General features: G+C 42.1%; 2 protein-coding genes across 6 annotated transcripts in view; one reads left to right on the forward strand and one right to left on the reverse strand.

The window, feature by feature from the left end:
- TSEN2 (tRNA splicing endonuclease subunit 2) overlaps nt 1–15877 on the forward strand; it is a 29598-nt gene extending 13721 nt beyond the window's left edge. For both annotated transcript variants that reach the window (XM_036267162.1, XM_036267163.1), the window contains 6 exons: nt 4555–4605; nt 6659–6797; nt 12115–12151; nt 12793–12904; nt 14768–14857; nt 15803–15877. In XM_036267162.1, the coding sequence (XP_036123055.1) occupies nt 4555–4605; nt 6659–6797; nt 12115–12151; nt 12793–12904; nt 14768–14857; nt 15803–15862 (489 nt within the window). In that variant the 3' untranslated portion in view covers nt 15863–15877. The remainder of the gene's footprint in view (nt 1–4554; nt 4606–6658; nt 6798–12114; nt 12152–12792; nt 12905–14767; nt 14858–15802) is intronic.
- The window catches only part of MKRN2OS (MKRN2 opposite strand), a 33983-nt gene continuing 8939 nt past the window's right edge, over nt 1047–26090 (reverse strand). For 2 of the 4 annotated variants that reach the window (XR_004960168.1, XR_004960169.1), the window contains exons 3-7: nt 25793–25955; nt 24750–24999; nt 16020–16140; nt 10703–10920; nt 1047–1161 (exon numbers count right to left, since the gene is read on the reverse strand). Coding sequence is in view for 2 of the 4 variants with exons in the window: in XM_036267165.1 (XP_036123058.1) it covers nt 24759–24999; nt 25793–25955 (404 nt within the window). In the remaining 2 variants the exon portion in view is untranslated. Of the gene's footprint in view, nt 1162–10702; nt 10921–15947; nt 16141–23907; nt 23994–24749; nt 25000–25792; nt 25956–26090 lie in introns of those variants that run through there. The other 2 variants (XM_036267165.1, XM_036267166.1) reach the window with 2 other exon arrangements.

Genomic DNA, 26090 nt, shown 5'->3' on the forward strand with positions numbered 1-26090 from the left:
ATAAAAAAAAAAAAAAAAAGGTTTATTTTATTTATTTATTTATTTTTCCTTTATTGATTTTAGAGAAGAAGGGAGAGGGAGAGAGAGATAGAAACATAGATAAGAGAGAACATCAGTTGGCTGTCTCCTGCATGCCCCTCACTGGAGATCGGGCCCATAACCTGGGCGTGTGTCCTGGCCAGGAATCAAACCGGCAACCTCTTTGGTGCATGAGTTGACGCTCAACCACCGAGCCACACCCGCCAGACAAAAATGGTTCATTTTAAAATGCAGTCTCCTGGCCTGGCCGGTGTGGCTCAGTGGATTGAGCGTTGTCCCCTGGACTGAGAGGTCCTCGTTCAATTCCTGGTCATGGCATATGCCCAGGTTGCAGGCTTGATCCTTGGTGAAGGGTGTGCAGGAGGCAGCCAATCGATGTTTCTCTCTCACATTGATGTTTCTCTCTCTCTCTTTCCCTTTTTCTCTCTCTCTCTAAAAATTAATTAATTAAAATAAAATAAAATGCAGTCTCCTCTGTATAACATATAGTGATATCATGTATTCTGTATGTATTTTCTTTCTTTTTCTTCAATTTCAGGTGTATGCAATCAGTATTTTGCCAAAATATCCGCTGGGTATTTACTATGTGCCAGGCACTGGGCTAAGTACTAATAATACAGAAGTAAAGAGAATATGGCTCTGGTGCTAAAGATAGCCCCGAAATAATTCCAGTTCAGCATGATGAGCACAATATATATATATATATATTGTCCCAGTGTTGCTCCTCTTTTGTCTTTGTACCCAATGCCTGACATCTATTAGTAGCTTAATAATGATTTGTTAAATGGATGTGTACGAGGTATGAAATTTGCCCAGAAACTGGTGGAGTTTAAAGGGACACATGCTAGCTGGAAAGATGTTATAGAGTTGGTGATATCTGCAGATGGTGCTATTGCCAGATGGACACAGGGGCAGCGTGGGCTCTCTCATGCAGCTCAGTGCTGGAAGTGACAGCACAGGAGGGCTAGACTGGCGGACGTATCTGCGAGTAGTGGTCTGACCTGGTCGTGGTGGCACCGGGGCATTGCAGGCAGTGATGTAGGGCCGTGGCAGGAACCAGAGCTGGCATCTGTGAATGTGGGCTGGAGGGCCTCTCACCTCCAGTAGGCAGCAGCAGTGGGCCTGGAGAGAGTATCAGAAATTTGTTAGAAATGGGGGTTCAATCTTACTGTTCCAGGTGGGTGACCAGTTAATACTTTTAATGACAAAAAGCCTCCTCCCAAGCACTCCTCCCAAGGCAAGAGTAGTAGGAGATAGCAGATGAGATTGTGCTGCAGTCTTGGAAGCGGCTTGGCTCCTGGGAACATTCCAGAGATGTATTGCAGGAGTGTTCAAGGAGCACGCAGTTAAACCTGGCTGTGCTCTCAGTTCTGTTCGGCAGATTTCCTCTGAAAGAATCCCTCATGTTTGATGCACCACTGTACAGTTGAATGTATTTCTGTAAATGTCAGGAACACAAGCTGTGGTGACTCAAAGCAGTTCTTTTTAGGGACTGGGAATGGTGATTTAAATACCACAGCTGATTTAAAGATCTGCTCCTCGCTGTGGCCAGTATGGCTCAGCGGTAAGAGCGTCACCCGCGGACCAAAGAGTCCTGGGTTCAGTTCCAGCTAAGGGCATGTACCTCGGTTGCGGTTTGTCCCCGGCCCTGGTTGGGGTTGTGCAGGTGGCAGCCAGTCGATGTTTCTCTCTTCTTGCCTCTCTCCCTCCAGCTCTATCCGAAGATTAATGTGAAAATATCCTCGAGGGAGGATTAAAAAAAAAAGTAAAGATCTGCTCCTCAAAGATCTGTTACTGACAACTATTTTTCTGTTATAATGATTTGGGCCCTAAGTAGATTTAGTAATATGACATTAAAATAATTGTTAAACTCATCCCTCTATCTTATTAGTACTATTAAAGCAAAAACTTATTAATGAGATCTCAAGGGACATAACTGCCAGCCTCCACAGACCTCCCCACTCTACTGATGATTTAATTCTAAATAAAACCAGCTCAGTTGAATTAAGATCCTCTTCATCTGTAATAAGTGCCTCAGAACAGTTTGTGTTGATTAACAAAAGCCATTTTAGAACAATTAAAATGAGGCATTGGTTTCATCAGTTCTTAGGGAAATATATATTTGCTAATAATGGAAATTTTCTGAAGAACTTAACTTCTGACATATACCAGGAAGGAATTTCTTGCTAAGAAAAAATTGGATTGAACTTTTCCAGGCTATAGTATCTAAATGGTTTTTAGAAAGGTTGGGAAACTAAAATGAATTGAGGACTTAGGTGCTTTGCATAGCCTTTTAAATCTTTACGGGACTTAATCTCATTAAATCTTTAAGAGGGCATTATCATTCCCATTTTATAGGTGAGGTGATAGAGTTTAATTGAGACTTCCAAGGCCCTGGCCATTAATGAAGATTCCATCCCAGATTTGTCATATCTCAAAGTTCATTCCTCCTGTTAACCGTTCTGAACCACGAAGTGAGAGAATGAAAGGGAAAAAGGAGGTGGCTGTTTGAGGAACCAATTTTGTCTTTGCCATTATACCTTTTGGCCACCATTGGTGTCCCTCTGAGAAAAAAAAATTCTGTATTAATAAGTATTGGGCCATGGGCAGGGAAAAGGTGAAAATAAGACTGTGGGACACCTGGGAAGGCTGTCACCAGCAGCTGGAAGAGGAAATAGGATGTAGAGTCCATGCTGAGGAGAAAGGATCTGAAAAAGCCGGACCTGCTGTTAGTGGCTCTGGCAGTTTGGGCCTAAATCAAGGGCAGGATCCAGAGACTTCTTTCTTCATTCTTTCAGCACAAGCATTGAGCATCCACAGTGTGCTAGACCCCTTTCTAGACCTTTCTGCTCTCACAGAGCTTGCATTCTATTTGTAGAAACACATATAAGAAGGCTATTTTCAGACAAAAATAAATGATCTTTTGAAGAAAACAATCAGGATGGGGTTACTTAAACCATGTGGTTGGGGAAGATGGCTCTGAGAAGTGACCTTTGAGTCTGGGGAAGATTATGCCAGATGTGGGAATAGCAGTTAAAAGGCAGAGATGAATTTAGTGTGTTCGTGAGACAGAAGTGAAGCCAAGACAACTAGAGAGACTGGTGGTCAGACATGGAGGGGTTGTGGATAGTGGGAAGCAAGAATGCAATAAAGCCCTTTGGAGGATTTTAGTCATGAGAGCCACACCTTCATGTTTTAAGAAGAGGGCTCTGGCTCCTGTGGAGAAGGGACTGCAAGGGACTAAGTAAGAGCAGAGAAGCCTTGTCCAGGCAGGAAGTGATGGCTGGTGACTGGGACCAGCAAGCAACCACCTTTATCTTCAGAGAAGCTCCAGATTTGGATCTGGGTAATACTAAAGTTGTAGTTCTCAAGCCACTTTGTTCTCTTAAAAATTATCAAGGATTCCGTCCTAGCCGGTTTGGCTCAGCGGTTAGAGCGTCGGCCTGCAGTCCAGAGAGACCCTGGTTTGGTTCCCGCTAAGGGCATGTGCCTCGGTTACAGTTTATCCCTGGCCCTGGTTGGGTCGCGTGGGTGGCGGCCACTCGATGTGTCCCTTTCACGTCGATGTTTTTCTCTCTCTCTTTCTTCCTCTCTTTCCTTCCCACTCTATCTGAACAGAAAATGGAAAAATGTCCTCGGGTAAGGATAAAAAAAGAAAAGAAAAATTATCAAGGATTCCAAGGTACATTATTATGTGGATTATATCTGTCAACATTTACCAAGTCACCTCCATAGTTAAATGTATTCTGGGTATTTTATTCTTTTTGATACAATTGTAAATGAGATTGCTTTTTAAAATTTCTCTTTTCGATAGTTCTTTATTTGTGTCTAGAAACTCATCAGATTTCTTTATATGTATTTTATATCTTACAACTTAGCTGAATTTATTTATTTTAATCGTTTTTTTGTGGGAATTTTTTTGGTAAATTCTTTAGGGTTTTCTATATATATCATGTCATCTGCAAATAGTGACAGTTTTACCTCTTCTTTTTCAATTTAGGTGACTTTTATTTTTTTTTCTTGCCTAATTGCTCTGGCTAGGACTTCCAGTACAATGTTGAGTAAAATTGGCGAGAGTGGGTACTTTTCATTTTAAACCAGTTTGTGACATTCATATTTTCTTAGATTATTTATTTGTTTACATTTATCTTCAGGCAGAGTGGGAGGGAGGGAGAGAGAGAGAAAAAAAAAACATTGAAGTGAGAGAGAGAGACACATCTATTGGTTGCATCCCGCATGACCCTGACCAGGGCTGGGGCCAAACTACAACTGAGGTACATGCCCTTGACCGGAATCAAACCCATTATACTCTGGGTCCGTGGGCCGATGCTCTAACCACTGAGCCAAACCGGCCAGGGCTAATCCTTGAAAATTATATGAACTGTTTCTGTTAAAAATATGTGGACCATTTTGATGATTCAAGTACATGAATTTGTATTTGAGGGTAAAATATATCAGTCTGTAACATAATTTTTCAGCAATGTGAACGAACATTTTCTGCTTGTTCTGATTTAGGCCTTCTTCCTGGTCTATGCTCTGGGATGTCTAAGTATTTACTATGAAAAGGTAAGATGTTTCATTTAGATATAATTAACTTTAAATTTTTCTGATGTTAGAAGCGTTGTAGTAATTTAAATTGTTTCAATACAATTTCACTACATAAAATAGGAAGTGACTTCTTCCCTAAGTTCAGCTTTGGGTCCTGAATTGGAACTGTTCAGGCAAAAGCGAGCCTTGACCCTTTTAGATTGTATTTTATTTCCAGAGGTGCTGGAGATGAGCAATATCTTACATAATGGCCAGGAAATCTATGTGAGGACAGTACTAAAAATTAACAATAAAAATAAAAGCTTCCAGTGTTTAGCACTACTTCAGGCTGTGTATAAGGTGCTTTACCTGCACTATTTCTAATCCTTACTTCCATCCGGTAAGAATTTCATAGATAACTGAGGTTCAGAGAAATTAAATAACTCACTCAAGGTCAAGGTAGCTCCAAAGCCCAAGATTTTGTACAGTAGCCTGCTTCCCTTAGAAGAAAGGTCGTCCCATAGAAGTCGATGCCATTGCTCGCCTTCTGGTAGAGAAAGTGGAGGGCTGGTACACAGATGGGTGGGAGGCTTTCCACTGTACACTTTCTGTACTTTTTAAATTTTGAACCATGTGATTATAATACATATTCAAAATATTAAAAAGAAATTAAAATTAAAAAGAAAAATATAAGCAGAACAGTAAATAGACCAAGGAAAGCATATTTTATTCTGTTCTTGGAAGCACATAATTTTATCATTCATCAGATTCTAATTATATAAATCTTTTTCACAAGTATTCTATTGGTTTGGAAATGGGTGTCTGGCTGATGAGTGACTCACTTTTCCAGATGGTGGCCATTCTTAGCCCACCCTGCCTCCTCTCCTGGGCCTTAGCTGAAATTTGTCGGAACATTCCAGCTGCTACATAGAAGCCTCAACATCTGAAACATGGTGGGCTATTCAGTTTGGAAGTTCAGTGTTCTCTACCAGACTTGCTTCTCAGAGGAGGGGTTGAGTGTTTCCTCGCAGTGGGATTTGAAGGCCACACACACATGGAGCTTCCACCTTAGGAACAACTCCAGAAAAGTAATAGGACAAACAAAAAAGACACAGTTCTAACTCATATTTATGGTATTAAAATCTTCATCTGAGCCAACTGAGCAAATCTTTACGAGTGACTGAACCCTAAACCAACTGAAGAATTGGCCATTTTACTAAGCACTGAAATGAAGCAAAAAACTTGCCAAACCTATCTAGTTTCTGTTGTATTTGTATTGATACTTCAGAATGTTCTCTGAACTGTACCATTCTGTCTCTTCAAGTCCTGTATTAGAAACAAAGTTCTCTCATAAGCAGTTGGATTATTAATTACAAATTCTCCAGTTTCAAAAACAAAATGGAGCATTTTTTTAAAGCTTTTACAAAATTATTTGTGGCTTTTCTGAGCATGGCCTAACATACAGTAGCTACTCTTTAGGGTCTTTTTTTAACATGCTGCCCTTATGGGCTTGTTCCATTAGAGCACCCAGCATGCACTCCTTCCTCTGCCTGGAATATTCTTCTCAGCCACCAGCACCACCTCTTCCTGGACCCTCCACCACCCCTTTCACTTGGCTACTTCCTTCTCATCTTGAATGTCACTGTCTTGGGCAGCCTCTCCCAAGTCCTTGAGAGCAGTGCTGTCCACTGGAAATGTAATGGGAGCCTCAGACAGGAGCCACGTGTATAATCTAAAATTTTCTGGTCGCCATATTAAAAAGGTTTTTTTAAAAAAGTCAGGTGAGTTTAATATATAATGTATTACATAGTTTATTTAATCCACTATATCCAAAATTATTGAGATAGTTTGTTTTTGTTTTTATGTTAAGCTTTTGAAATTCCGTGTGTACTGACACTTGCAGCACATCTGTGTTCAGGCATGTCATTGGACAGCACGGGTCTAAATCTTCTAGTTAAATTCCTCTGTGATGGGTGCTGTGTTTGTTTCATTCACTGCTTCAGCTTCACACTCACAGATGTTGATTCACGGGCTGAAGGATGAATGAGTACATATGTACACAATAATGCCTGTTTTTGTTCAATAACTTTAGGAGCCTTTAACGATTGTGAAACTCTGGAAAGTTTTCACCGTAGTTCAGCCCACATTCAGGACTACCTACATGGCGTACCATTACTTCCGAAGCAAGGGCTGGGTGCCCAAAGTGGGACTTAAGTACGGAACAGATTTACGTAAGTAATTCGTGGCTTGGTAGGTGTGAGAACCAGGGTTTGCCTCAGATCCTAGGATGAAAATCAGATTTGGTTATGTGTGCTATTGCTCATCTTTTCTAAAAGGTTCTTCCCTCTGGCCTAGATTATTGGATATTTGGATTGGGTCTAGGGTGTGTCCAGAATGAGGGAAAAGGCAATCTAGGAGAAAGCCCAGGAGTAGAAGCTTGAAGTCCCAAGTCAGGCTTTTCCTCTTGTCTGCTCTGTAATCTTAGAAAAGAGTTCTGTAGCCCTCCCCACCCCCACCTCTCATTAGCCATGTGATCGTGTGATACAGGGCAGTCCCTTGTCCTCTGGGCCTCAGTTGCCTCATCTGGCAATGAAAAGTAATCACTATAATAATAATTACAGCTCTCATTTATTGAGCATTTAGTATGTGCCAAGCATTCTGCTAAGTGTTTTACATTCATTATCTCATTAATCTTTATAGCAATCCTGTGCAATGGATACTTGTTACCCTCACTTTTCTGAGAGGGAGATTACAGTTTTGGGAGAAAGGGTCATTTGCCCCTAACAGTTTTCAGGGCCAGTAACTGACAGAGCTGGACTTTGAATTTTGGAGCCTAGACTCTTAGGAACGTCTACACAGTTCTTCCCTCACTGATCTTAAAGTGAGGAGTCTGAGCCAGGTGAGCACTTCATTCCACAGAGAATTATGAGGGTCTCCTGTGGGCCAGGTCTTTTTAGGTACCAAGAATACAGAGGTGAATAAGACAAACACAAAGCTGCCTTGCTGGAGCAACTTACTTTCTGGAGAAGGAGACAAACAAGCAAGCAAATAAATACATAATGTAATTTCAGGTGCTGGTAAGGACTATAAGAAAAATAGAGCAGAGTAAAGGGGTAGAGAGTACAGGAAGTTAGTAAAGGTGGTCAGCAAAGCACTCTGAAAATATGTCATCACAGTGAGGGAGCATGCCACTTGAGAATTTGGGGAAGAACACTCTAGATAAAGTGAACAGGAGGTGCAGAGTCTCCGAGGCAGGAATAAGCTCGCAGGTCTCAGGAAAAACAGAAAGACAGTGTGTCTGGAACTTAGAGATTCAGGGAAGAGTGACATGAGGTAATGTCTGAGCATTCGGCTGGGGCCAGATCACGTGGGGCCTGGCAGAGACTTTGGATGTTATTCTGCTAATTGAAAGTCCCTTTCCTCATCTGCCAAGTGAAGGTGCTTCCTGGATACTTTCCAGAATTGTTACTGAGGTAGAAACAAAAATTTCAAGGTATTTGAGGGGCCTTTGAGAAGTCATGGCCCTTGAGGTCTTTTGAGCTCTGTCACATACTTGTTCCATGTTTTTGAGCCTTTTTAAGTGCTCAAAGAAAGCCAATTCAATCTTTTAAATCTGTAAATGCTCTAAAGTTAAATGCTTAACCTAGACTCATAGGATGGTCTTCAGGAGGCCGCCTGTAGCCCCTGAAATTTTACTCACAACACTGTGTTTGTAGATTGGTGTTTTTTTCTGCGTCAAGAGTTCATAACTTTTGTGACATTCTCAAAGGGGGCCAACAATAAAAAAATTAAGGTTAGGGATCACCCATCTCTCTAAGATAAATGGTTTATTCCATTTCTTCCATGCCTGGATTTCAGGTACAAGTATCCTAACTCCGAGTTACCACTGAAATGATCAGGATTAGCTTGAGATTAGTTTGCTAGGTTTCTAGATAATTGTGTTGGCCACAGGTCACGTTGCTTAAATAAGTGATGTGCCTGTTTCATTGTTCTTCATTGGCTTCCTGCCCTGTTCTCCTTTTTGTGTTCCTGTAAGAATAGCCATTCAGGCCCTGGTCAGGTGGCTCAGCTGGTTGGAGCATCATCCTGTACACTGGAAGGTCACAGGTTCAATGCCCAGTCAGGTTCGATCCCTATTTGGGATATGTACAAGAGGCAACCATTCGATGTTTCTCTCTCACATTGATGTTTCTCTCTTCCTCTCTTCCTCTCTTCCTCTCTTCCTCTCTCTAAAACCAATAAAAACATATCCTCAAGTGAGAATTAAAAAAAAAAATACAAAAAGAGTAGCCACTCAGTGCAAATGTTTGGCTGGTCTTCTCCAACTTTCTCATTATATGGGTGAAATTTGAGTAGACTTTCCAGTGGAAAAGGCTGCAATGACACATTAAGAGGTGGCATGGGGAGCCCTGGCCAGTGTGGCTCAGTTGTTTGGAGTGTCATCCTGTACACTGAAAGGTCCCTTGTTCAATTCCCAGTTAGGGTACATGCACAGGTTTCAGGCTCAATTCCGGGAGGCAAGATCCATGTTTCTCTTATTGGTATTTCTCTCTCCCATCAATGTTTCTCTCTCCCTCCCCTTTCCTCTCTCTCTAAAACTCAATAAGAACATCTTTTAAAAAAAGAAAGATGGCATGGGGTGATGGAAAGAGCACTCTTTGGGTTCACAGCCGGCTCTTCTTCTTTCTTTTTGTTTTATCCTCACTCGAGGACATTTTTTTGCATTCATCTTCAGATAGAGGAAGAGAGAGAGAGAAACCTCAATGTGAGAGAGACATCATTTGGTTGCCACCCACACGACCCCAACCAGGGCCGGGGACAAACTGCAACTGAGGTGCGTGCCCTTACCGGGAACCGAACCCAGGTCTTTCTGGACCGCAGGCCAACGCTCTAACCACTGAGCCAAACCAGCCAGGGCTGCTGCTTATTTAATCTTTATACTCCTGTGAGGTGTGTGGTGTGTGTGACCTCAGTCAAGTTTCTTCATCTCTCTGAGCTTTTGTTTGCTCATCATATAACATGGAAAACAATACCTCCTTTATAAAACATCTTTATTTTTAAAAATGAGTTACAGGGGAATGGGGCCTCTGTTAAGTGTTTTCTAAGCATATCTTATACATACTTTATGTATTTTCTATACTTAAGCCATATTTGTGGCTGTTGAGTAGAGAACTTTTCTAATTTAAAAATAAACTGCCTTACAAGGATGAATGAAAGAATGGACAAGCAGATTTTCTAAAAAGAAAAGAAATCAACTGCTATTTCCCAACTCCCCAGAGGCCTTTGCCACAGCTGGGGCATATCATGCTCTTGGAGCTGCTTGTATAATTAATGTGGGACCAGGCCTCTGGCCCAGCAGCCACATGGGGTGTGTCTTCCCAGGTCCTGCTTTAGCAGGGGTTCATGAGCAGTGCTAGCCTGAGATGGAAGGAATGGCTTCCTAAACTTTCCCCCTTCTCAGACACAGCTGCTCAGTGCCACTGGTTTTTAACAGTATTATTTTAGTTTTGAAGGCTAGTGACCTAATCACAGATACCTTAGAACTGCCAACACGGGTTAAATCCAGGACATTCTCTTAACAGTTGTTTCTGCTTACAGAGCTAATGACTCATGACAAAGGGCCGTTATGAAATCCACATCTTATCAGGGAAACTCTTCCTTGAATAAATCTTGTCAATCAAATTTCATTCCAGGAGCAGTATTTGGAACCAGTGATAGGGATCTCAAATCAAGTGCAGCTGCAGAGTTTGTTGACCTTGATCACTGACTGTTAAAAAGGAGACTAGAAACCAAGGGGGAGCCTTTTTTTTAATCCTCACCTGAGGACATTTTTTTCATTTTTTGTTCAGATAGAGTGGGAGGGAGAGAGAGAGAAACATCGACGTGAAAGGGACACATCGAGTGGCTGCCACCCGCACGACCCAACCAGGGCCGGGGATAAACTGCAACCGAGGTACATGCCCTTAGCGGGAACCGAACTCGGGTCTCTCTGGACCACAGGCCGACACTCTAACCACTGAGCCAAACCAGCTAGGACGGGAGCCTTTCTTTATTTTCCCTCCCAAAAGCTCCCGTGGCTGCTGGCTCCTTTGGTGACCAGGCACCTTGCCTCAGGGCTTTTCTGCTCTCATCTTACTTAATCTTTATGCTCCTGTGAGGTGTGTGGTGTTCGCCTCCGTTTCACAGACTGTGCCTCCAAAGGGTTCCCTGTGCAGTTCCAAGGACCAGGTGGCAGAGTCCCTGGCCCCATGCTTTCGGCAGCAGCTCTTGACCTCCACAAGTTGAATTACCAGCAGTCCCCATTATCTGGCTTTTCACTTTTCTTGGTTTCAGTCACATGTGGTCAATGGCAGTCTGAAAATATTAAATGGAAAATTCCAGAAATAAACAATGTGTGCATCCTTCTGAGTAGCGCGATGAAATCTCTCGGTGTCCTGCTGCCTCCCACCCAAGGTGTGAATCATCCCTTTGTCCAGCGTCTCCACGCTGTAGACAGTCCCCATCCGTTAGTCACTTAGTAGCTGTCTAGGTTATCAGATCAGCTGTTGGGATATCTCAGTGCTTGCGTTCAGGTAACACTTGTTTTACCTTAATAATGGCCTAAAGCCATTATAATGCTTCTATTTTATTATTAGTTATTGTCATTAGTCTCTTACTGTGTGTAATTTATAAGTTAAACTGTAACATGGGCATGTATGTGTAAGAAAAAAACATGTATATAGGGGTTTGGTACTATCCACAGTTTCAGGCATCCACTGGGGGTCTTGGAACATATCCTTCATGCATGAGGGTGCTACTGTAGTAGGGCAGACCCATCTCTGAGTGGTATGGTTATGTGATTGCTTTTCCCCCACTTGACTTTAAATTTCTTAAAAATAGACATGAGCCTTGTTCCTCTATGGCACCAACACCTAAGTCAGTACCTGGCCAGAATAGCTCAGACACTTTGAATTTTATTGACTGGACATGAATAACAAAATGTTCATCCACTTTATACAAACTTCACATTCTTTTTTTTCTTTTTTTTTGTTAATCTTCACTCGATATTTTTTCCATTAATTCTTAAGAGGGGAAGGGAGGGAGGGAAGAGAGACATCCATGCGAGAGAGACACACTGATTGGTTGCCTCCCACACTCGCCCGACCAGGACCAAGGATTGAGCCTGCAACCCTTTGGTGCTTGGGGCCCATGCTCTAGCCGCCGAGCCACACTGGCCAGGGGCAAACCACATTCTTGATACACTTTCAGGCTCTCACGCCAGAGAGTGTAAGATAAGCGGCAAGACAAGAGTATTTGACTTTGGAACTCATTTGTGGGGTGAGGGTGGGAGGAGGATGTTCGGGTCTCGGCAACAGATTTGCTTTACTAATTGCATTTCATTCTGAGGGATGAACAGTTTGGGTTTTAAAAATAGACTACAGGGCCATATTGCAGATTACCACTTACAGATAATTGAGTGTTTATGTCTCTGTGGAGAAGAAAAACTTTTAAGTAATAATACAGATTTTTATTTCAGTGGTTACACATTTTCTTTCTTTTAATTTGCAGTGCTGTATCGGAAAGGACCTCCATTTTACCATGCAAGGTTTGGAGTGATTTTAAAATAAATTAATGGCTGAAAGGGACATGAAATTTTTGGCCTCCACTTTAATTTTCAGTCCCACAGAAACAATCACACTCCTGTTGGCCTGATAAAGATAAATACTGTATGTCTGTGCCTTATACACCAATGTTGTTATACTGTATATAAAATAATAAATAGATTATGATAATCTGTCCTTTAGTGTTAACCATTGAGTTAATTTATGTAGTAATTGTTCATCTTAATATCAGTCGGTATTAGTATCTAAATGGTTGAGTGAAGTCTCAGCTTTTATATTGGGAGAAGTATTTCTCTTTTTTTTGGTATATGTATTGAAATCAGTCTATAGCATAAAGTGTATGGTTTTTGTTTTGTTTTGTTTTTGTGGTACGTGCTCCTAGCGGGAACTGAACCCAGAACCCTCTGGTCCACAGGCCAATGCTCCAACCGCTGAGCCAAACTGGCCAGGGCATGTGCATGTTTTTTTCATTAATATTTTCTCAGTAGCGGTCTAGGGGAATTTAGGATCAGATGCTGTATATTTATTTTTTCTGTATCTTTGTTCTTGGTAGGACAAGCTATTCTTTTTTAATGGATTGATTTTATGTTTTTTATTTTTAAAACACCCTTTATGTGTTTTTCAGTTACTCTGTCATTATTGAGTTAGTTGATGACCATTTTGAGGGCTCTCTTCGAAGACCTTTCAGTTGGAAGTCCCTGGCTACCTTGAGCAGAGTTTCGGTGAATGTTTCCAAGGTAACAACATCAACTCTGGTATTACCTGTCACTTAAATGGTTGGAATTTTTTTTTCTTAAATGTAATTGAAATAGAACAGTCATTTCTAGAAACTTCAAAGTGTTTCTACCAGTGAAGTTCTGGGAGATTGGGCTAGAAGTTTTCCTTCCCCCATGTTCCCTCCCACGACCAACTGGTTCTGAACTCCAGGAACTGAGCTTCAAAATTTGCTGTAGTGATTGGTGTCGGTGGGCATTGCCTTTCTTCTCTGGGGTGCCCTTGGTAAGCACAGCCAGTGCACACTCAAAATTCACCTACACATTCACAAAGGAGTCTGAACATAGACATTTCTTTTCAAAGTTCACAGCTCCCTTGAAAAGGCAGGAAGGGAATTAATATTTATTGTTAAACACTTTACATGTTTTCTCACCACTTGTCTATTACCTTATCCTAAGAGTGTGGAATTGAAGGGTCAGAGATGTTGAGTGAGAAACCCATGATCATGTAGCTCAGATGCAGAACTGGTATTCGAACCCAGAGCCAGCTTACTGCCTGGCTATGTTGTTTCCTGCTGCCATCAAGATAGGAGAGAACCCCTGGCCGGTTTGACTTAGTGGTTCAATTACGGTCAAGGGTACGTGCCTCGGTTGCAGTTCAGTCCCCAGCCCTGGTCAGGGTCATGCGGGAGGCGACCAGTCGATGTGTCTCTCTCACACTGATGTTTCTTTCTTTCTCTCTGTCTCTCTCCCTCTCTCTCTCCCACTCCTACTGTATCTAAAGATGAAAAATGGAAAAATTTCCTTGGGTGAGGATTAAAATAAAAGAGGGAAGTCACCAGGACTATAAAGGATGAAATCTTTGTGTGTTCTCTGTAATGCAGTAATTTGCTAACTAAAATGAATTGTAGGTCCCCTCCCACTCTGTCCCACTGCTGCTGGAGGTGTGGTGGGAGCTGAGACTGTAAAGTCCAGAAGGGCCAGGTGACAGCTGTCTTTAGTCCTGGTTAGGCTCAGTGGTTGGAGAGTTGGCCCACACACCGAAGGGTCATGGGTTTGATTCCCAGTCAAGGGCACATACCTAGGTTGCACACTCAATCCCCAGCCCCGATCGGGACATGTGTAGGAGGCAGGCAATCAATGTGTCTCTCTCATGTCTGTCTTTCTCCCTCCCTCCCTCCCTCCCTCCCTCTCTCCTTCCATCCTTCTCCTTCCCCTGTCCCCCTTCCTTCCCTTCCCACTCTGTCTGAAAAACAAAAGGTCAATGGGAAAAATATCTTGGGTGAGGATTAACAACAACAACAAAGTAGCTTTGTCTACCCAGCTGGTGTGGCTCAGTGGTTGAGCATTGACCCATGCACCAAGAGGTTGATGGTTCAATTCCTGCTTAGGTCACATGCCTAGGTTGTGGGTCAAATCCCCAGTGCAGAGCATGCAGGAGGTGGCCAATTGATGTTCTCTCTTCATTGATGTTTTTATCTCTCTCTCCCTCTTCCTTCCTCTCTCTCAAATCAATAAAGGAAAATTATTAATTTTTTTTAAAAAGTAGCTTTGTCCTATAGAAATAAGGAGTCTATACTGTTTTTAGTGTTTTTATGCCCACTTTTTGAGACTTATAACATATATTTAATATTTTCAATGATATGTTTATAACCAGTATGTCTACTTTATTTGCATTCTCTTGATATTCCAACAATGTCTAAAAGGCAGGTCCTTAGTCTGGAATGTGAGCCCAGCTCTGGTGTTCCCAGGAGGACACTGATGTGCTGTGTTATGTTTCCAGGAGCACAGTGAGCAGGAATGGAGACTGCCTGCGTTTCCTGGTGATAACTCAGATTTGTACTATTATGTTTGGGGATATGGAGATTGTTTTTCATTTCTCAATAGGAACTCATGCTGTGTTATTTGATTAAACCCTCTACCATGACTGACAAAGAAATGGAGTCACCAGAATGTATGAAAAGAATTAAAGTTCAGGTACGTAAACTCAGATCATTCATGTCCTCCCAAAGATTCTGTCCATTATATTTTGTCCTCTTGAACATGTGCTCCCAAGATAACAAATGAAATCCATCTTGCCTTGGTAAAGAAAGTCTTTCCTGCTTAAACCCACTCCCACTCCCCCTTAATTCCTGCTACTTCCTTACCTGTGATGTGACCTGGTTTCTGTCCTCACCTCTCAGCTGAAACTGCTCTCACAGATGGCCTAGGACCTCCTGGCCAGGCCAGGCCCTCTCCTCGGTCTCATTCCCAGAGACGACAAGTGTCACTGTTGACATTCCTTCCTTGAACTTCTCGTCTGGCTTCTGGGACTCTGTGTTGAGCTGAGTTTCCCTGCCAGGGCTGCCAGTCACCCAGTGTTCACTGTTTCCATCCCTCGCCCTGTCTTTGACCCTGCCCTGACAGCCAACACCTCATTGTTTTTCTCCTGCATCGTGCGCTTCCTTGTCTCCCTGCCCCATCCCACTGCAGACCTGCTTGAGGGCCCCAGCACCTCCTCCCCTCAGTTTGTCAATTTGTCCTGCCATCTGCACTAGGGTAGCTTTTCATAAAATGCCAATCCAGACCCACTCTGCCCTCTCAGGGCTGACCTGGACATAGCAGCGCCGTCCTAGACTTGGTTTTGATGTTCAATTCGAGCATTTGTGCCAGCACTCCTAGCCCTGTGTAGTGCTGGTAGAATACCACAGCTGAGGCAAGTTTAGCTTTCAAAATCTTTGCATGGTTATGATAGATACTGTTTTCATGTAAGGTTTATATTGCTACATTCACATTTCTTCCAAATGTTCAGGTGCAAGGAATGGGAACAGGTATCCTCATTATATAGACAGCTTTTTGTGAAATGTAGCTGCAATGCCTAGCATGTTCTCTCGTTTCTGTTTTTTGAAATTCATTTGCCTGTTTTGTTTTGATTGGTTACAGGAGGTGATTCTGAGCCGCTGGGTTTCTTCACGAGAGAGGAGTGACCAAGATGAACTTTAACAATTCAACCTCAGATTTCTGATTTCACCAACAAATATTTATTGGTGAATATAAGCCAAGTTCAGGGCGAGATAAAGAGTCCTTTTATTGTAATTGGCCATTAATTTAAAAGTTTTAAAGAGCCAGAAAACTGTTAGTGGTTTAAAAGATAAATTACACAGTGGAGAAGAAGAGCCCCGTGCTGGGACTTCAGCTTCTATTCAGTGAGGAGTTTGGATACTCAGGTCCCAAGAAGATGAGTCCCGCAGCAGGGAAATTCTGTTTCACTCTGATGTTACCTGAAAATGATAATAGTTTACATTTATGTGGCACTCTACAGTTCCCAAAGCAGCACTTTATACCAAGGAGTATACCGACTTTTATACACAGGCATCCCTTGTTCCCCACATCCAATCTGTTCCTGAAAGAGTGCTGGAAAGCAGATTTGGGGGTTGCAGGATGCTATGTTCCATTATTTTAAGTGGAAAAATAATGTGTCTCTGCTTGTCCAAGAACTTCAACCAATTACTCAAGCACATAACAATCCATTTAATATTTAACAAGGATTTCTGTATCAATAATTGACTAATTGTTGGTCAGTGACCTAATTGGTGGGCTAATTTGTGTAGTATACACAACAGTATTATGCAGCATTAGATAAAAACTGCACCGTGCTTCAGTGAACTTGTTGCAAAGTAAAAATAGGTGATGAAATAATGTGTGGAGATACATAATGAGTGCAATTAACATTTAGTAAACACAGTAAACAAAGCCTTTTCTAAATTGGTTAGATCCCAATGAAGAGTTGCCTGAGGAGTGGTATTTGGAGGCAAGAAAAGGGTATGGGCTGGAGGGAATGAGCAAGACAGAGCCAGTATAGGGGTGAAGGAACGATCGTCTGAGATTCATCTGCTGTCCAAACTCATGACACTAGCAGACAGTCCTGTCCTTGGCACTAAATACTCCAGAGTAGATGGTTAACATCTACAGAGTAGATCGAAGCTGAGATGAAAACAAACCAAAGTGGGCATTTGTTTGCCTTCCCTCGATGCTTGATCTTAGAGCTCCTGACAGCCTAAGATTCTGCCTATAATTCTGTTTTGCTGAGGTGCTTCTGTTCACGTCATAATCCTGCTCTCTCGCAACAAAATCATCATGTCTTCATGCTCTACACTTTAAAGATTTGGCATTCAAATAAAGGAGCTCCCTTTCCTCCCCTGCCTCAGACCAATAATGACCATCAATTTGAAAGAGCTTCTTAGTAAGTTCTTTGGTCTTCGTTAGTGAGGCTAATAGTTCTTCAACATTTTTACTGTTTACTTTGCTTACTCCAGGCTCCTAAGCTAAATGAAAGACTTTGCCTTGAATCATCACATTCTCAAAACCTTTAATGTTGGCAAAAAATTCCAGGAGGCATTTCTTTTTCTTTTCTTTTTTTTTAGTCCTCACCCGAGGACATTTTTTGATATTTTGTTCAGATAGAGTGGGAGGGAGAGAGACAGAGAGAGAAACATCGACGTGAAAGGGACACATCGAGTGGTTGCCACCCACACGACCCAACCAGGGCCGGGGACAAATTGCAACCGAGGTACATGCCCTTAGCGGGAACCGAACCTGGGTCTCTCTGGACCGCAGGCCAACGCTCTAACCGCTGAGCCAAACTGGCCAGGGCCAGGAGGCATTTCTTTCCTATTTCCTATTTCATTTGTAGTGACACTTCTTTTCCAAGTCTAATCAGTGCATCAAATGCCTTTACAGTAAAAACTCTTCCATGAATCCTTCACGCAAGTTCGGTCCTCCTATCAACACTACCTCAGATACTTTGTCATCAGCTAATGTGCATGGAGGGTTGTGGTGACTCCTTGGTATAAAGGCTACAGTAAAGATGTAGAGAAGCCAAAAGACCACACAGATATTATAACTGAAAGCTCTAGAAGAATGTCCAAAGCATCTTTAATCAAAGAAGACTTGTATGGAGGATCTTTGAGTGTAAGTTTGAACACCATGCAGTAAACCACACACTCCAGCACTGCCTGTGGGCCCTGGGACTTCTGGAATGGTACACCAGCAAAGGTTTTGGTTTACATCTCCCTCACAGTTTCCAGCTGAAAGCAGTATTAACTTATCTTGGGAAGTATTAAGTCCTGGCACTTTTCTTACCTTCTGAAATAAATATACCAGATGGCATTTGTTTTGCAAAAGAGCTCAAATTTATTGAGAAATCTACTCTGTGATAAAACCACCTTCAGGAGAATCTGCATTTCACTGGGGGAAATGCTTACTGCCTCTCTGAGAGCAGGTTACTTCACCCACACCCCTCAAGCATCAGGCTTACATAGTTCTTAAGTCTCTCAAACCTTCCAGACTTGCTTTAAAACTGAAATCCTTCACCAAATCCTCTCTCCTCCATCACTTCCCAGTTCTGCAACGTATTCAAAGCCACCCACTATACCAGCATGTATTCAGATGGCATCAGGCTGACCAGCTGCACAAGGATTTCACTAAAAATAGCACACGGTGAAACTTTGTGGAAACATTTTTCACAAGTTATAATCTGTCAGCCTAGTGCAAAAAACCATACAAAAAAAGACGGAAACCTTGGCCAGGATTCTGTCTTTTATAGGATCACTTTTCTCGGTATACTATTACTTCCAACTTTGTTTCTAGTATGTCCTAGGCCTCTAAAACCTACTTTATTCACAGGCTTCCCACTTCTGTAACAGATTTTTCCTTAATAAAGTCGGGAAATTAATAGACCACATGTCCAAACAGCGCAAGCATCGGTTATCTAAGACAGCAGCGTGTGCTGTGTCCTTTCTGGTCCAGACACAGCTTGAATGATTTTGCTGCAGATGCTTACATATTTGTTGTTTTTTATTTGGATAACCAATACAGGGTAACATTTTTTGCAAATTGTTACAGTAAATATTCAGATAGTGGATGTTGAGATGGGGCAGACACCCATGTTCTTGTTTATCCCACAACAGCCTTTTGAGTTCAGGCGGTGGGACCCTCCATGGGAGGAAGGTTTCAGGCTCAGATATGGCCATCATCAGAAGTGCAAGTGGAGGACTGGGCCTGAGAGCCCCTGCATTCAGTGCCTTTACTTGATCTCCACAGCTGAAGTGACACCGGCCTAGAAAACCCTGTGAAGTCAGAAATACAGCCCCAGTAGGGCTTGTCCAGTTGGAGGTTAAAGGGGAAGGCTGCCCTCCACTCCAGGCAGGGCTAGATCTGTGCTGGCACAGTTGAGTGGTGGTCCCCCACTTTGAAAGTTGAGGTGCTTGCCCTAGCTTTGTGTTTCTCAGTGGTTAGAGCATCGGCCTGCACACTGAAGAGTCTCAGGATCGATTCCCAGTCAAGGGCACGTATCTGGGTTGCATGTTCAATCCCTGGCCCTAGTCGGGGTGTGTGTGGGAGGCAACCAGTTGATGTGTCTCTCACATCAATGTTTCTCCCTCTTTCTCTCTCATTCTCCCTCCTTCCCTTCCATTCTCTCTAAAAAGTCAATGGAAAAATATCCTCCAGTGAGGATTAAAAAAAAAAAAAAGCTTGAGGTGCAGCCTGAGATCTCTCTCACCAGGAACCTGCTTGTGCATGTAATTTTGCATACATCTTCAAGAGGTTCACAGAGTCCATGAGGACCATCTGTGGATCCAAGGTTAAGAACCTGGGAGCAATGTGTGGTTCTTAGCTTTCAATTAGTTTCCCTGGAGATAATTTTATTGAAGGCTAGGTAGTGGAATGAGCCTTCTAGAAAGGACCCATTTAGATCTCAGCTCTGCCTCTCAATGGTTATGTGACCTTAGGCAACTTACCCTTTATGAGCTTCAGTTTTCATACTTCCAAAATGGGGCCAATGATAATATTTACTTCATTGTGGTTATATGGATAAAGGAGAACTCAAAAAACACCTGACTCAAGGAGTTTCCCCTCCCTCCCTGGAAGGAGTGACTCAAACCCACGAAAGTGGCAAGAGACTGAGAAGACACAGTGTCCATGTTCAAAGCTATATCTGGGTTGAGAACTGAAATGTGTTTGTGGGAGTTCGGCTCATCTGATAACAAATGCAAACACTGGGTGCACAGCAAGCAGAGAGGTGAGAGGACTTTGTAGAGGGCCTTCTGTGTGGCAAGGGCTGTTTGTCCCTGGAGTGAGTGAGTTCCCTTTAGCTGATTCTGCGGCCAGAATCAGGCAGTCCCTGTTGGAAGTGCTGGACCAGCCCAGGGAGCAGCGGGGGACCCGTGTGTGGTTCTCGAACCGTGGACTTGCCCTTCCTTTAAGGCACTGCCTTCTCAGGTTAGAGTCCATAGCTTACAGTTTTCAGGATTTTTGAACTATTTATGACTAGTTTTGGTATTAAGTTTCAACAATCCCTTGGTCTCTCTGGCATTGGCTGGAGGGCTAAGAGCTCCTAGGTCTGAAGTCAGACCCAGATTTTCATCTCAACCACTTACTAGCTATGCAATCTTAACCTCCGTTTCCCTCATCTATCAAATGATCTTAATGTTATCAATGTACACATTCAATGGAATGCTATTCAGCCGCACACAAAAACAAGTATTGACAAGCTACAAGAGGGATGAATCTGGAAAACATGCCAAGTGAAAGAAGCCAGACACAAAATGTCACATATTGTTTGATTCCAATTATATACCCCCAATAGGTAAATCGATACAGAACACAGACTGGTGGTTACTAGGGATAGTGGGGAGGGAGGACTGAGGAGCAACTGCTTAGTGGGTACAGAGTCACCTTTCGGGGTGATGAAATGATCTGGAACTCAATAGAAGTCATTGCACAACATTGTACTAAATGCCACTGAGTTTTTTGCTTTAAAATAGGTTAATGTAATATGAATCTCAATTAAACAAAAAAAATGTTATCAACCCCAGAGGGTTGCTGGAAGATTATGTGGGCTGGTCCTTACAAGGTGCTTGTTAGCACAGTGCCTGGCTTATAGAGTACTTTTAGTAATTGCCAGCTCTGATGATTCATTATGGGGGAAGGAGGAAGCACTCGGGTCCTAAGAACCAGTTACCTGTCATTTATTAAGGCAGTTATTACTTGTGCAATTGATTATTGTATGTTGATTCTCTTAGCTTCAGTTTTAGAGGCTAACGTTTCCTGACCTCAACCCCAAACTGTGAGGGGGAAATGGTGACATCTGTGCCTTTACTGTCCTGAGTTCTCTCATACAGCGATTCACTTCTATAAGGTAATCGGGTCAAACGTGACACTTTGTAGGGATTAAATCAACATGAATAGGAAATGGTTTTAGGCAGTTGGTTAGGTTAGGTTTCCCTATGATTTTGAGCATAGTATACTAGTCTGAAAATTCCTTGTTACTTATTGTTACTTATTGATTAGTTTTTATTTTGTCATAATTATTTTGCCTTTATAGTTAGAGCATTTTCATTTTCATTTTTTTTAAAGCTATCATTTACTTGAATGTGGTTTTTAACCTAGTTTTCCCCTTGTAGGGGAATACTTGGGTTAAAAAGAAATGAAGTATCTCTCCTCCCCACCACCCACCTTCCATTTGTGATTTTACCAACCAAAATGAATTTTTAAAAATCTGATTACAGACTCAAATAATTATCCCATGAATGTTAACTTCCTTAAAACTATAACAGGCCTGTTTCTAAAATTGATTGAGAAATATTTAAACCCATCATTTTAGATTAATCTTTGAGATACACATACACACACACACACATGCTGAAAAAAAAATTTAAGTCTTGTTACCATTTTGTGAAATATAGGAATGTCTCACTTAAGAGTACATGATATGAGCCCGGCCAGTGTGTCTCAGTGGTTGAGCGTCTACCCATGCACCAAGAGGTCACTGGTTCCATTCCTAGTCAGGGCACATGCCCAGGTTGTGGGCCCAATCCCCAGTGGGGGGCATGCAGGAGGCGGCCAATCAATGTTCTCTCTCATCGATGTTTCTATCTCTCTCTCCCTTTCCCTTCCTCTCTCTCTAAAATCAATAAAGAAAAAAAAATTTTTTAAGGGCACATGATATGAAAAAGCACATTTGTGAAATTGTTAAACTAAGAGGCAACATTTTTTATTTCAAAGCAATTCGATCTAACTTCTTGTAAGTGAAAAGCCTTAAGTATTTAAAGTTTTGGGAATGTTTACATATTCTGAAACAGTATTGCAAAGGTAGATCTTCCTTCTAACGTAAATGTACATTCTGAGTAGAAGAGAAACAGTGGAATCAGGAAAACTTGGTCCAAACTCCAAGTCTAGCCTAGGAAAAAAAACAGCGGCAACCTTGGGAACGTTGCCTGATCACTCTGAGCCTCAGTTTCCTCGGCTGTGAAATGGGGATGATCATTACCTGCTGAGTTTGTTTTGCAGACTAAATGAGATGACATATGAAAGGATCTGGCACATGGTGGGTATACTTTTTTCCCTTTCAGGTAAACCAAAAGTGTAAGCATTGCCATAACCATTTTCTCTAGGGATTGCAAAAGCCTAGTTTATGCCCTGGTAGGTAACACAATGGAGAAGGAAGTGACAGAAAAATAGTCTGAGGTCAAGTCATGAAGACAGCTCTGAAGATCGGGGGAGATGAGGTAGTAGGCACCTCCCAAACAAAGGAAGCTAGATATGGCCATTGTGGGGTTTTTAAAAAGTATTGTTTTAGGGGAGTTTACTAGTTATAATAGTAATCCATGCACACCACAGAGCAGTGGTTCTCAACCTTCCTAATGCCACAACCCTTTAATACAGTTCTTCACGTTGTAGTGAACCCCAACCATAAAATTATTTTTGTTGTTACTTCATAACTGTAATTGTGCTACTGTTATGTCTTAGGAGATGCCTGTGAAAGGGTCATTGACCCCCAAAGGGGTCACGACCCACAGGTTGAGAACCATTCCATGAACACTGATGGAAACCACTTGTGTGCACTGGGCAGTGTTAAGTGCTGAGATGAAGTGCGTTTGAGGAGATGCCAGGGAGAACTCTGAGACTTCATCTGGGAAGCAGAGCTGGTGCCAATGCTGAATCTCCTCGTCTTTCAGTTAGCACTTGGCCAGTATGATAAATGAAACAGTTGGATTCTCAGTTTATAATTCTAAAAAACAGAGCAATATTGCCATCTATTGGTGTTATTAGGTGCTTAATTTCCTTTATTAGGGGTAAAACCTGGAAGGTGATAGTGATTTTATGAGTAGGGAATTTATAACCTGCTGAAGTGCAGAAATAATAGGTCGATTACTGCCAGTGTCACCTCCAGTTTGAAGAGCAGCCCCTAAAATAGGGAATGGGGACTGTTGAGGCTTTGAAAAGCAAGGGATGCAGCACTAAGAGAAAGCAGCATGAAATGGGCATTCCTAATGTTAACAATTCTTATTTTATCTGAATTGTTTTATGATATATTATTTTCTTCCTCTTTGTATTTGAATGTTGATGAAAGCAAAGTCCTTATTTTCTTCTTTATATTCTCTAATGCGACAATTTCTGACTCTATTGCTGCACATGCTAGGTGCCACTGATCTTTTTCAGGTTACCAGGTGGCCCAGGAGTTAAGTGCATGGACTTTGTAGTCAAACATCTTTAAACCCTGGTTTTGCCACTGTGTGACTTCAGGCAAGTCATTCCTCAGTTTTCCTTTTTGTCTGTAAAATGATGCCAGTAGCATGCCCAGCCAGTGTGGCTCAGTGGTTGAGCAACAACCCATGCCCCAACAGGTCGCCGGTTCGATTCCCGGTCAGAGCACATGCCCAGGTTGAGGGCCTGATCCCCAGCGGGGTGCATGCAGGAGGTGGCCAATCGATGTTCTCTCTCATCGATGTTTCTACCTCTCTCTCCCTCTCACTTCCTCTCTCTCTAAAAGCAGTAAAGGGAAAAAAATAATTAAAAAAAGAAGTGAGACATCACTTGGTGCCGGCTGGGGAATAAGATGAGATGGAGTAGTATATCACATTTGGTCAAAAACAGTGATTTCTGGAAGCAGGTTCCAAAGAGGAATTCCGAAATGTTTTGATGATTCTGTTTAAAGTTCCATGGTTATTTGGGTATACAAATTCTAACATGCTTGTTAAGATCACCTTGTAGTTGCTCATCCCAGCTTTTCCCTTTCTTCTTCTGAGTATTAGAGAAACAATACAAGCCTTCACTGGGTCCTTTCTGAAGTCTGCATTGAAAGTGGGAAGAGAAGGTGCTATAGTAAACCCAGCCCCTCCATCTCCTCAGGCCAGGTCAGTCGAAATGAGACGGAAACCAACTGGTGTTCCTCTTTTGAGGAACTGCCAGTCCAGTTTGTACATATGGATTAGAAAGGCTAATTCAGGAATGCCCGCTTCCTAATTTAGATGATAAGACTGTCTCTTTTTTGTTTTCTTTTTCTTTTTTCCCCCTGTTGTTGACCATCAAGATGTATCCCATGCTTTTTTTTTTGTACATGCCCCTAGCGGGAACCGAACCCAGGAGTCTCTGGTCCACAGGCCGAAATTGGCCAGGGCTATCCCGTGCTTTTTAAAGAAAAACACTGAGGTGAAAATATTCATTACTTCATAAATTGCAGATATCTGCTCACCTTCTTACAAATTCCCCGTCTTCTGGATTCACATTGAAAGGTGAATCTACTTAGCTCTACTTAATTTATAGGAAGAGTTTTCATTGTTCTGGGAATAAAAGATGTTGTCACTTTATGCTTTAACATGGATTCTCAGTTTGAAAACCGAAATGCTATGACAAGAATTTTGAAAACCCAGGGCAATTTTTATTAATTTTGGAAATTCTTATACTGCAGTAAGCTGAAGTATGCTTAAAGGAAAGCCCTATCACTTTTTCAAAATTAACCACAATTTAATGTATTTCAGAATCGTTATTATCTATTAATAGTAGTAACACCCCTCCCCCTCAAATGTCCTGTCCCTTCTGCACTTACACAGCACTCTCAGCACAAACCACTTCCTGGAGGAGGGCTTGGCTCTTGGCCCGGGTGGTCGATCACGTAGAAGCCACGCTCTTCTATTGCCCGGTAAAGTGTGATGTACTTAGAAGCCTTCCTGGTCCTTGGGACCACGAATTTCTCCGTGAACTCATACTTGTCCAGTTGCTCCTTACCTTCAGTGGTCAGAATGCAGTTAATAAATGTAAGGGTGTAACTGTAACAGTTGTGGCAGTTTTCTTCATACCTTCAAAACAAGGACATGGAGAAGAGAAGCCTTAGCTTTAAAAGCTGCCCAGGAACAAGCTGTGAAGCTGCTGAAGGCCTTTCATAATGGAAGCTGGGCTCCCCCAGCCAGCTGGGCCCCAGCCTGTGCAGGGACACTTGGCACCTTGGGCTGTTTCTGATTGCAACTCAAGTACAGATGGGACTCGACTAAATGTTCAGAGTGGTAAGTGAAGGTGCATATAAATTTGGGGGAACTTAATTTCACTGAAATTCTAGATTCTAGGAGCAGGATTTCATATCTTACATTTTAGGATATTTCACAGTGTCTAAATTCATTTCAAGGGTAGCCTGAAAACATTTTAAGTTGACAAGTATGCTGTATATCTAAAGTGTTAAGAGACCAAGGAATTGAGAAATTAATTTCAAAATTGCCAAAAACAAAAGGACCTTAAAATATTTATAAATTTTTATTATTTAAATTTTTTTTTGCTTGTTTTAGGGAATATACTATCATGGCTTTTGCTGTACATGTTATTTTAAAATATTAAATATGTAAAAATACCTAGTCCAATAACTAGAGTTCTAAGTTCTGGTCCTTTCGGTTCTTAAAATGCTCTGATTCTATTATGTAATGTGTGCTGACTAACCTCTGCAGAAACCCCAAAGTAAATCAACGTTTGATTCTGTTACAGATGCTATTACTGTCTTGGTATGGGCTCCACTAAATGCGGCTTAAGAGTCCTCTGTGAGTTGAGATCATACTTGTGTGGCCAATGAGAGCCAGGGAGCAGGTGGTCTTTGCAGCCTTGTACCTGTGAGGCAGCCAGGCCCCTGTGATGGAGAAGTCTTCCAGGTATTTGTCCCACTGGTCCATCAGTCCAAACATGCCAGGCTGCAATAATGGGATACTTATACTCTGCTCCCAGCCTGCCTCGTCTCGCTGGACACCGTGAATGGTGTAATTATAGACAACTCCTACAACCAAAACCAGAGTCAGTCATGCTGAAGCTTGAGGGAAAATGCACCTCTGTGAAAAGGGGATGTCAGAAAAATGGCAGCAGCCACTATGGTAACTTTACATATCAGAAACCCAGGTTGCACTTTCTAATT

The sequence above is a fragment of the Molossus molossus genome, unplaced genomic scaffold, assembly GCF_014108415.1.
Source record: "Molossus molossus isolate mMolMol1 unplaced genomic scaffold, mMolMol1.p scaffold_m16_p_18, whole genome shotgun sequence".
Lineage (NCBI taxonomy): Eukaryota > Metazoa > Chordata > Mammalia > Chiroptera > Molossidae > Molossus > Molossus molossus.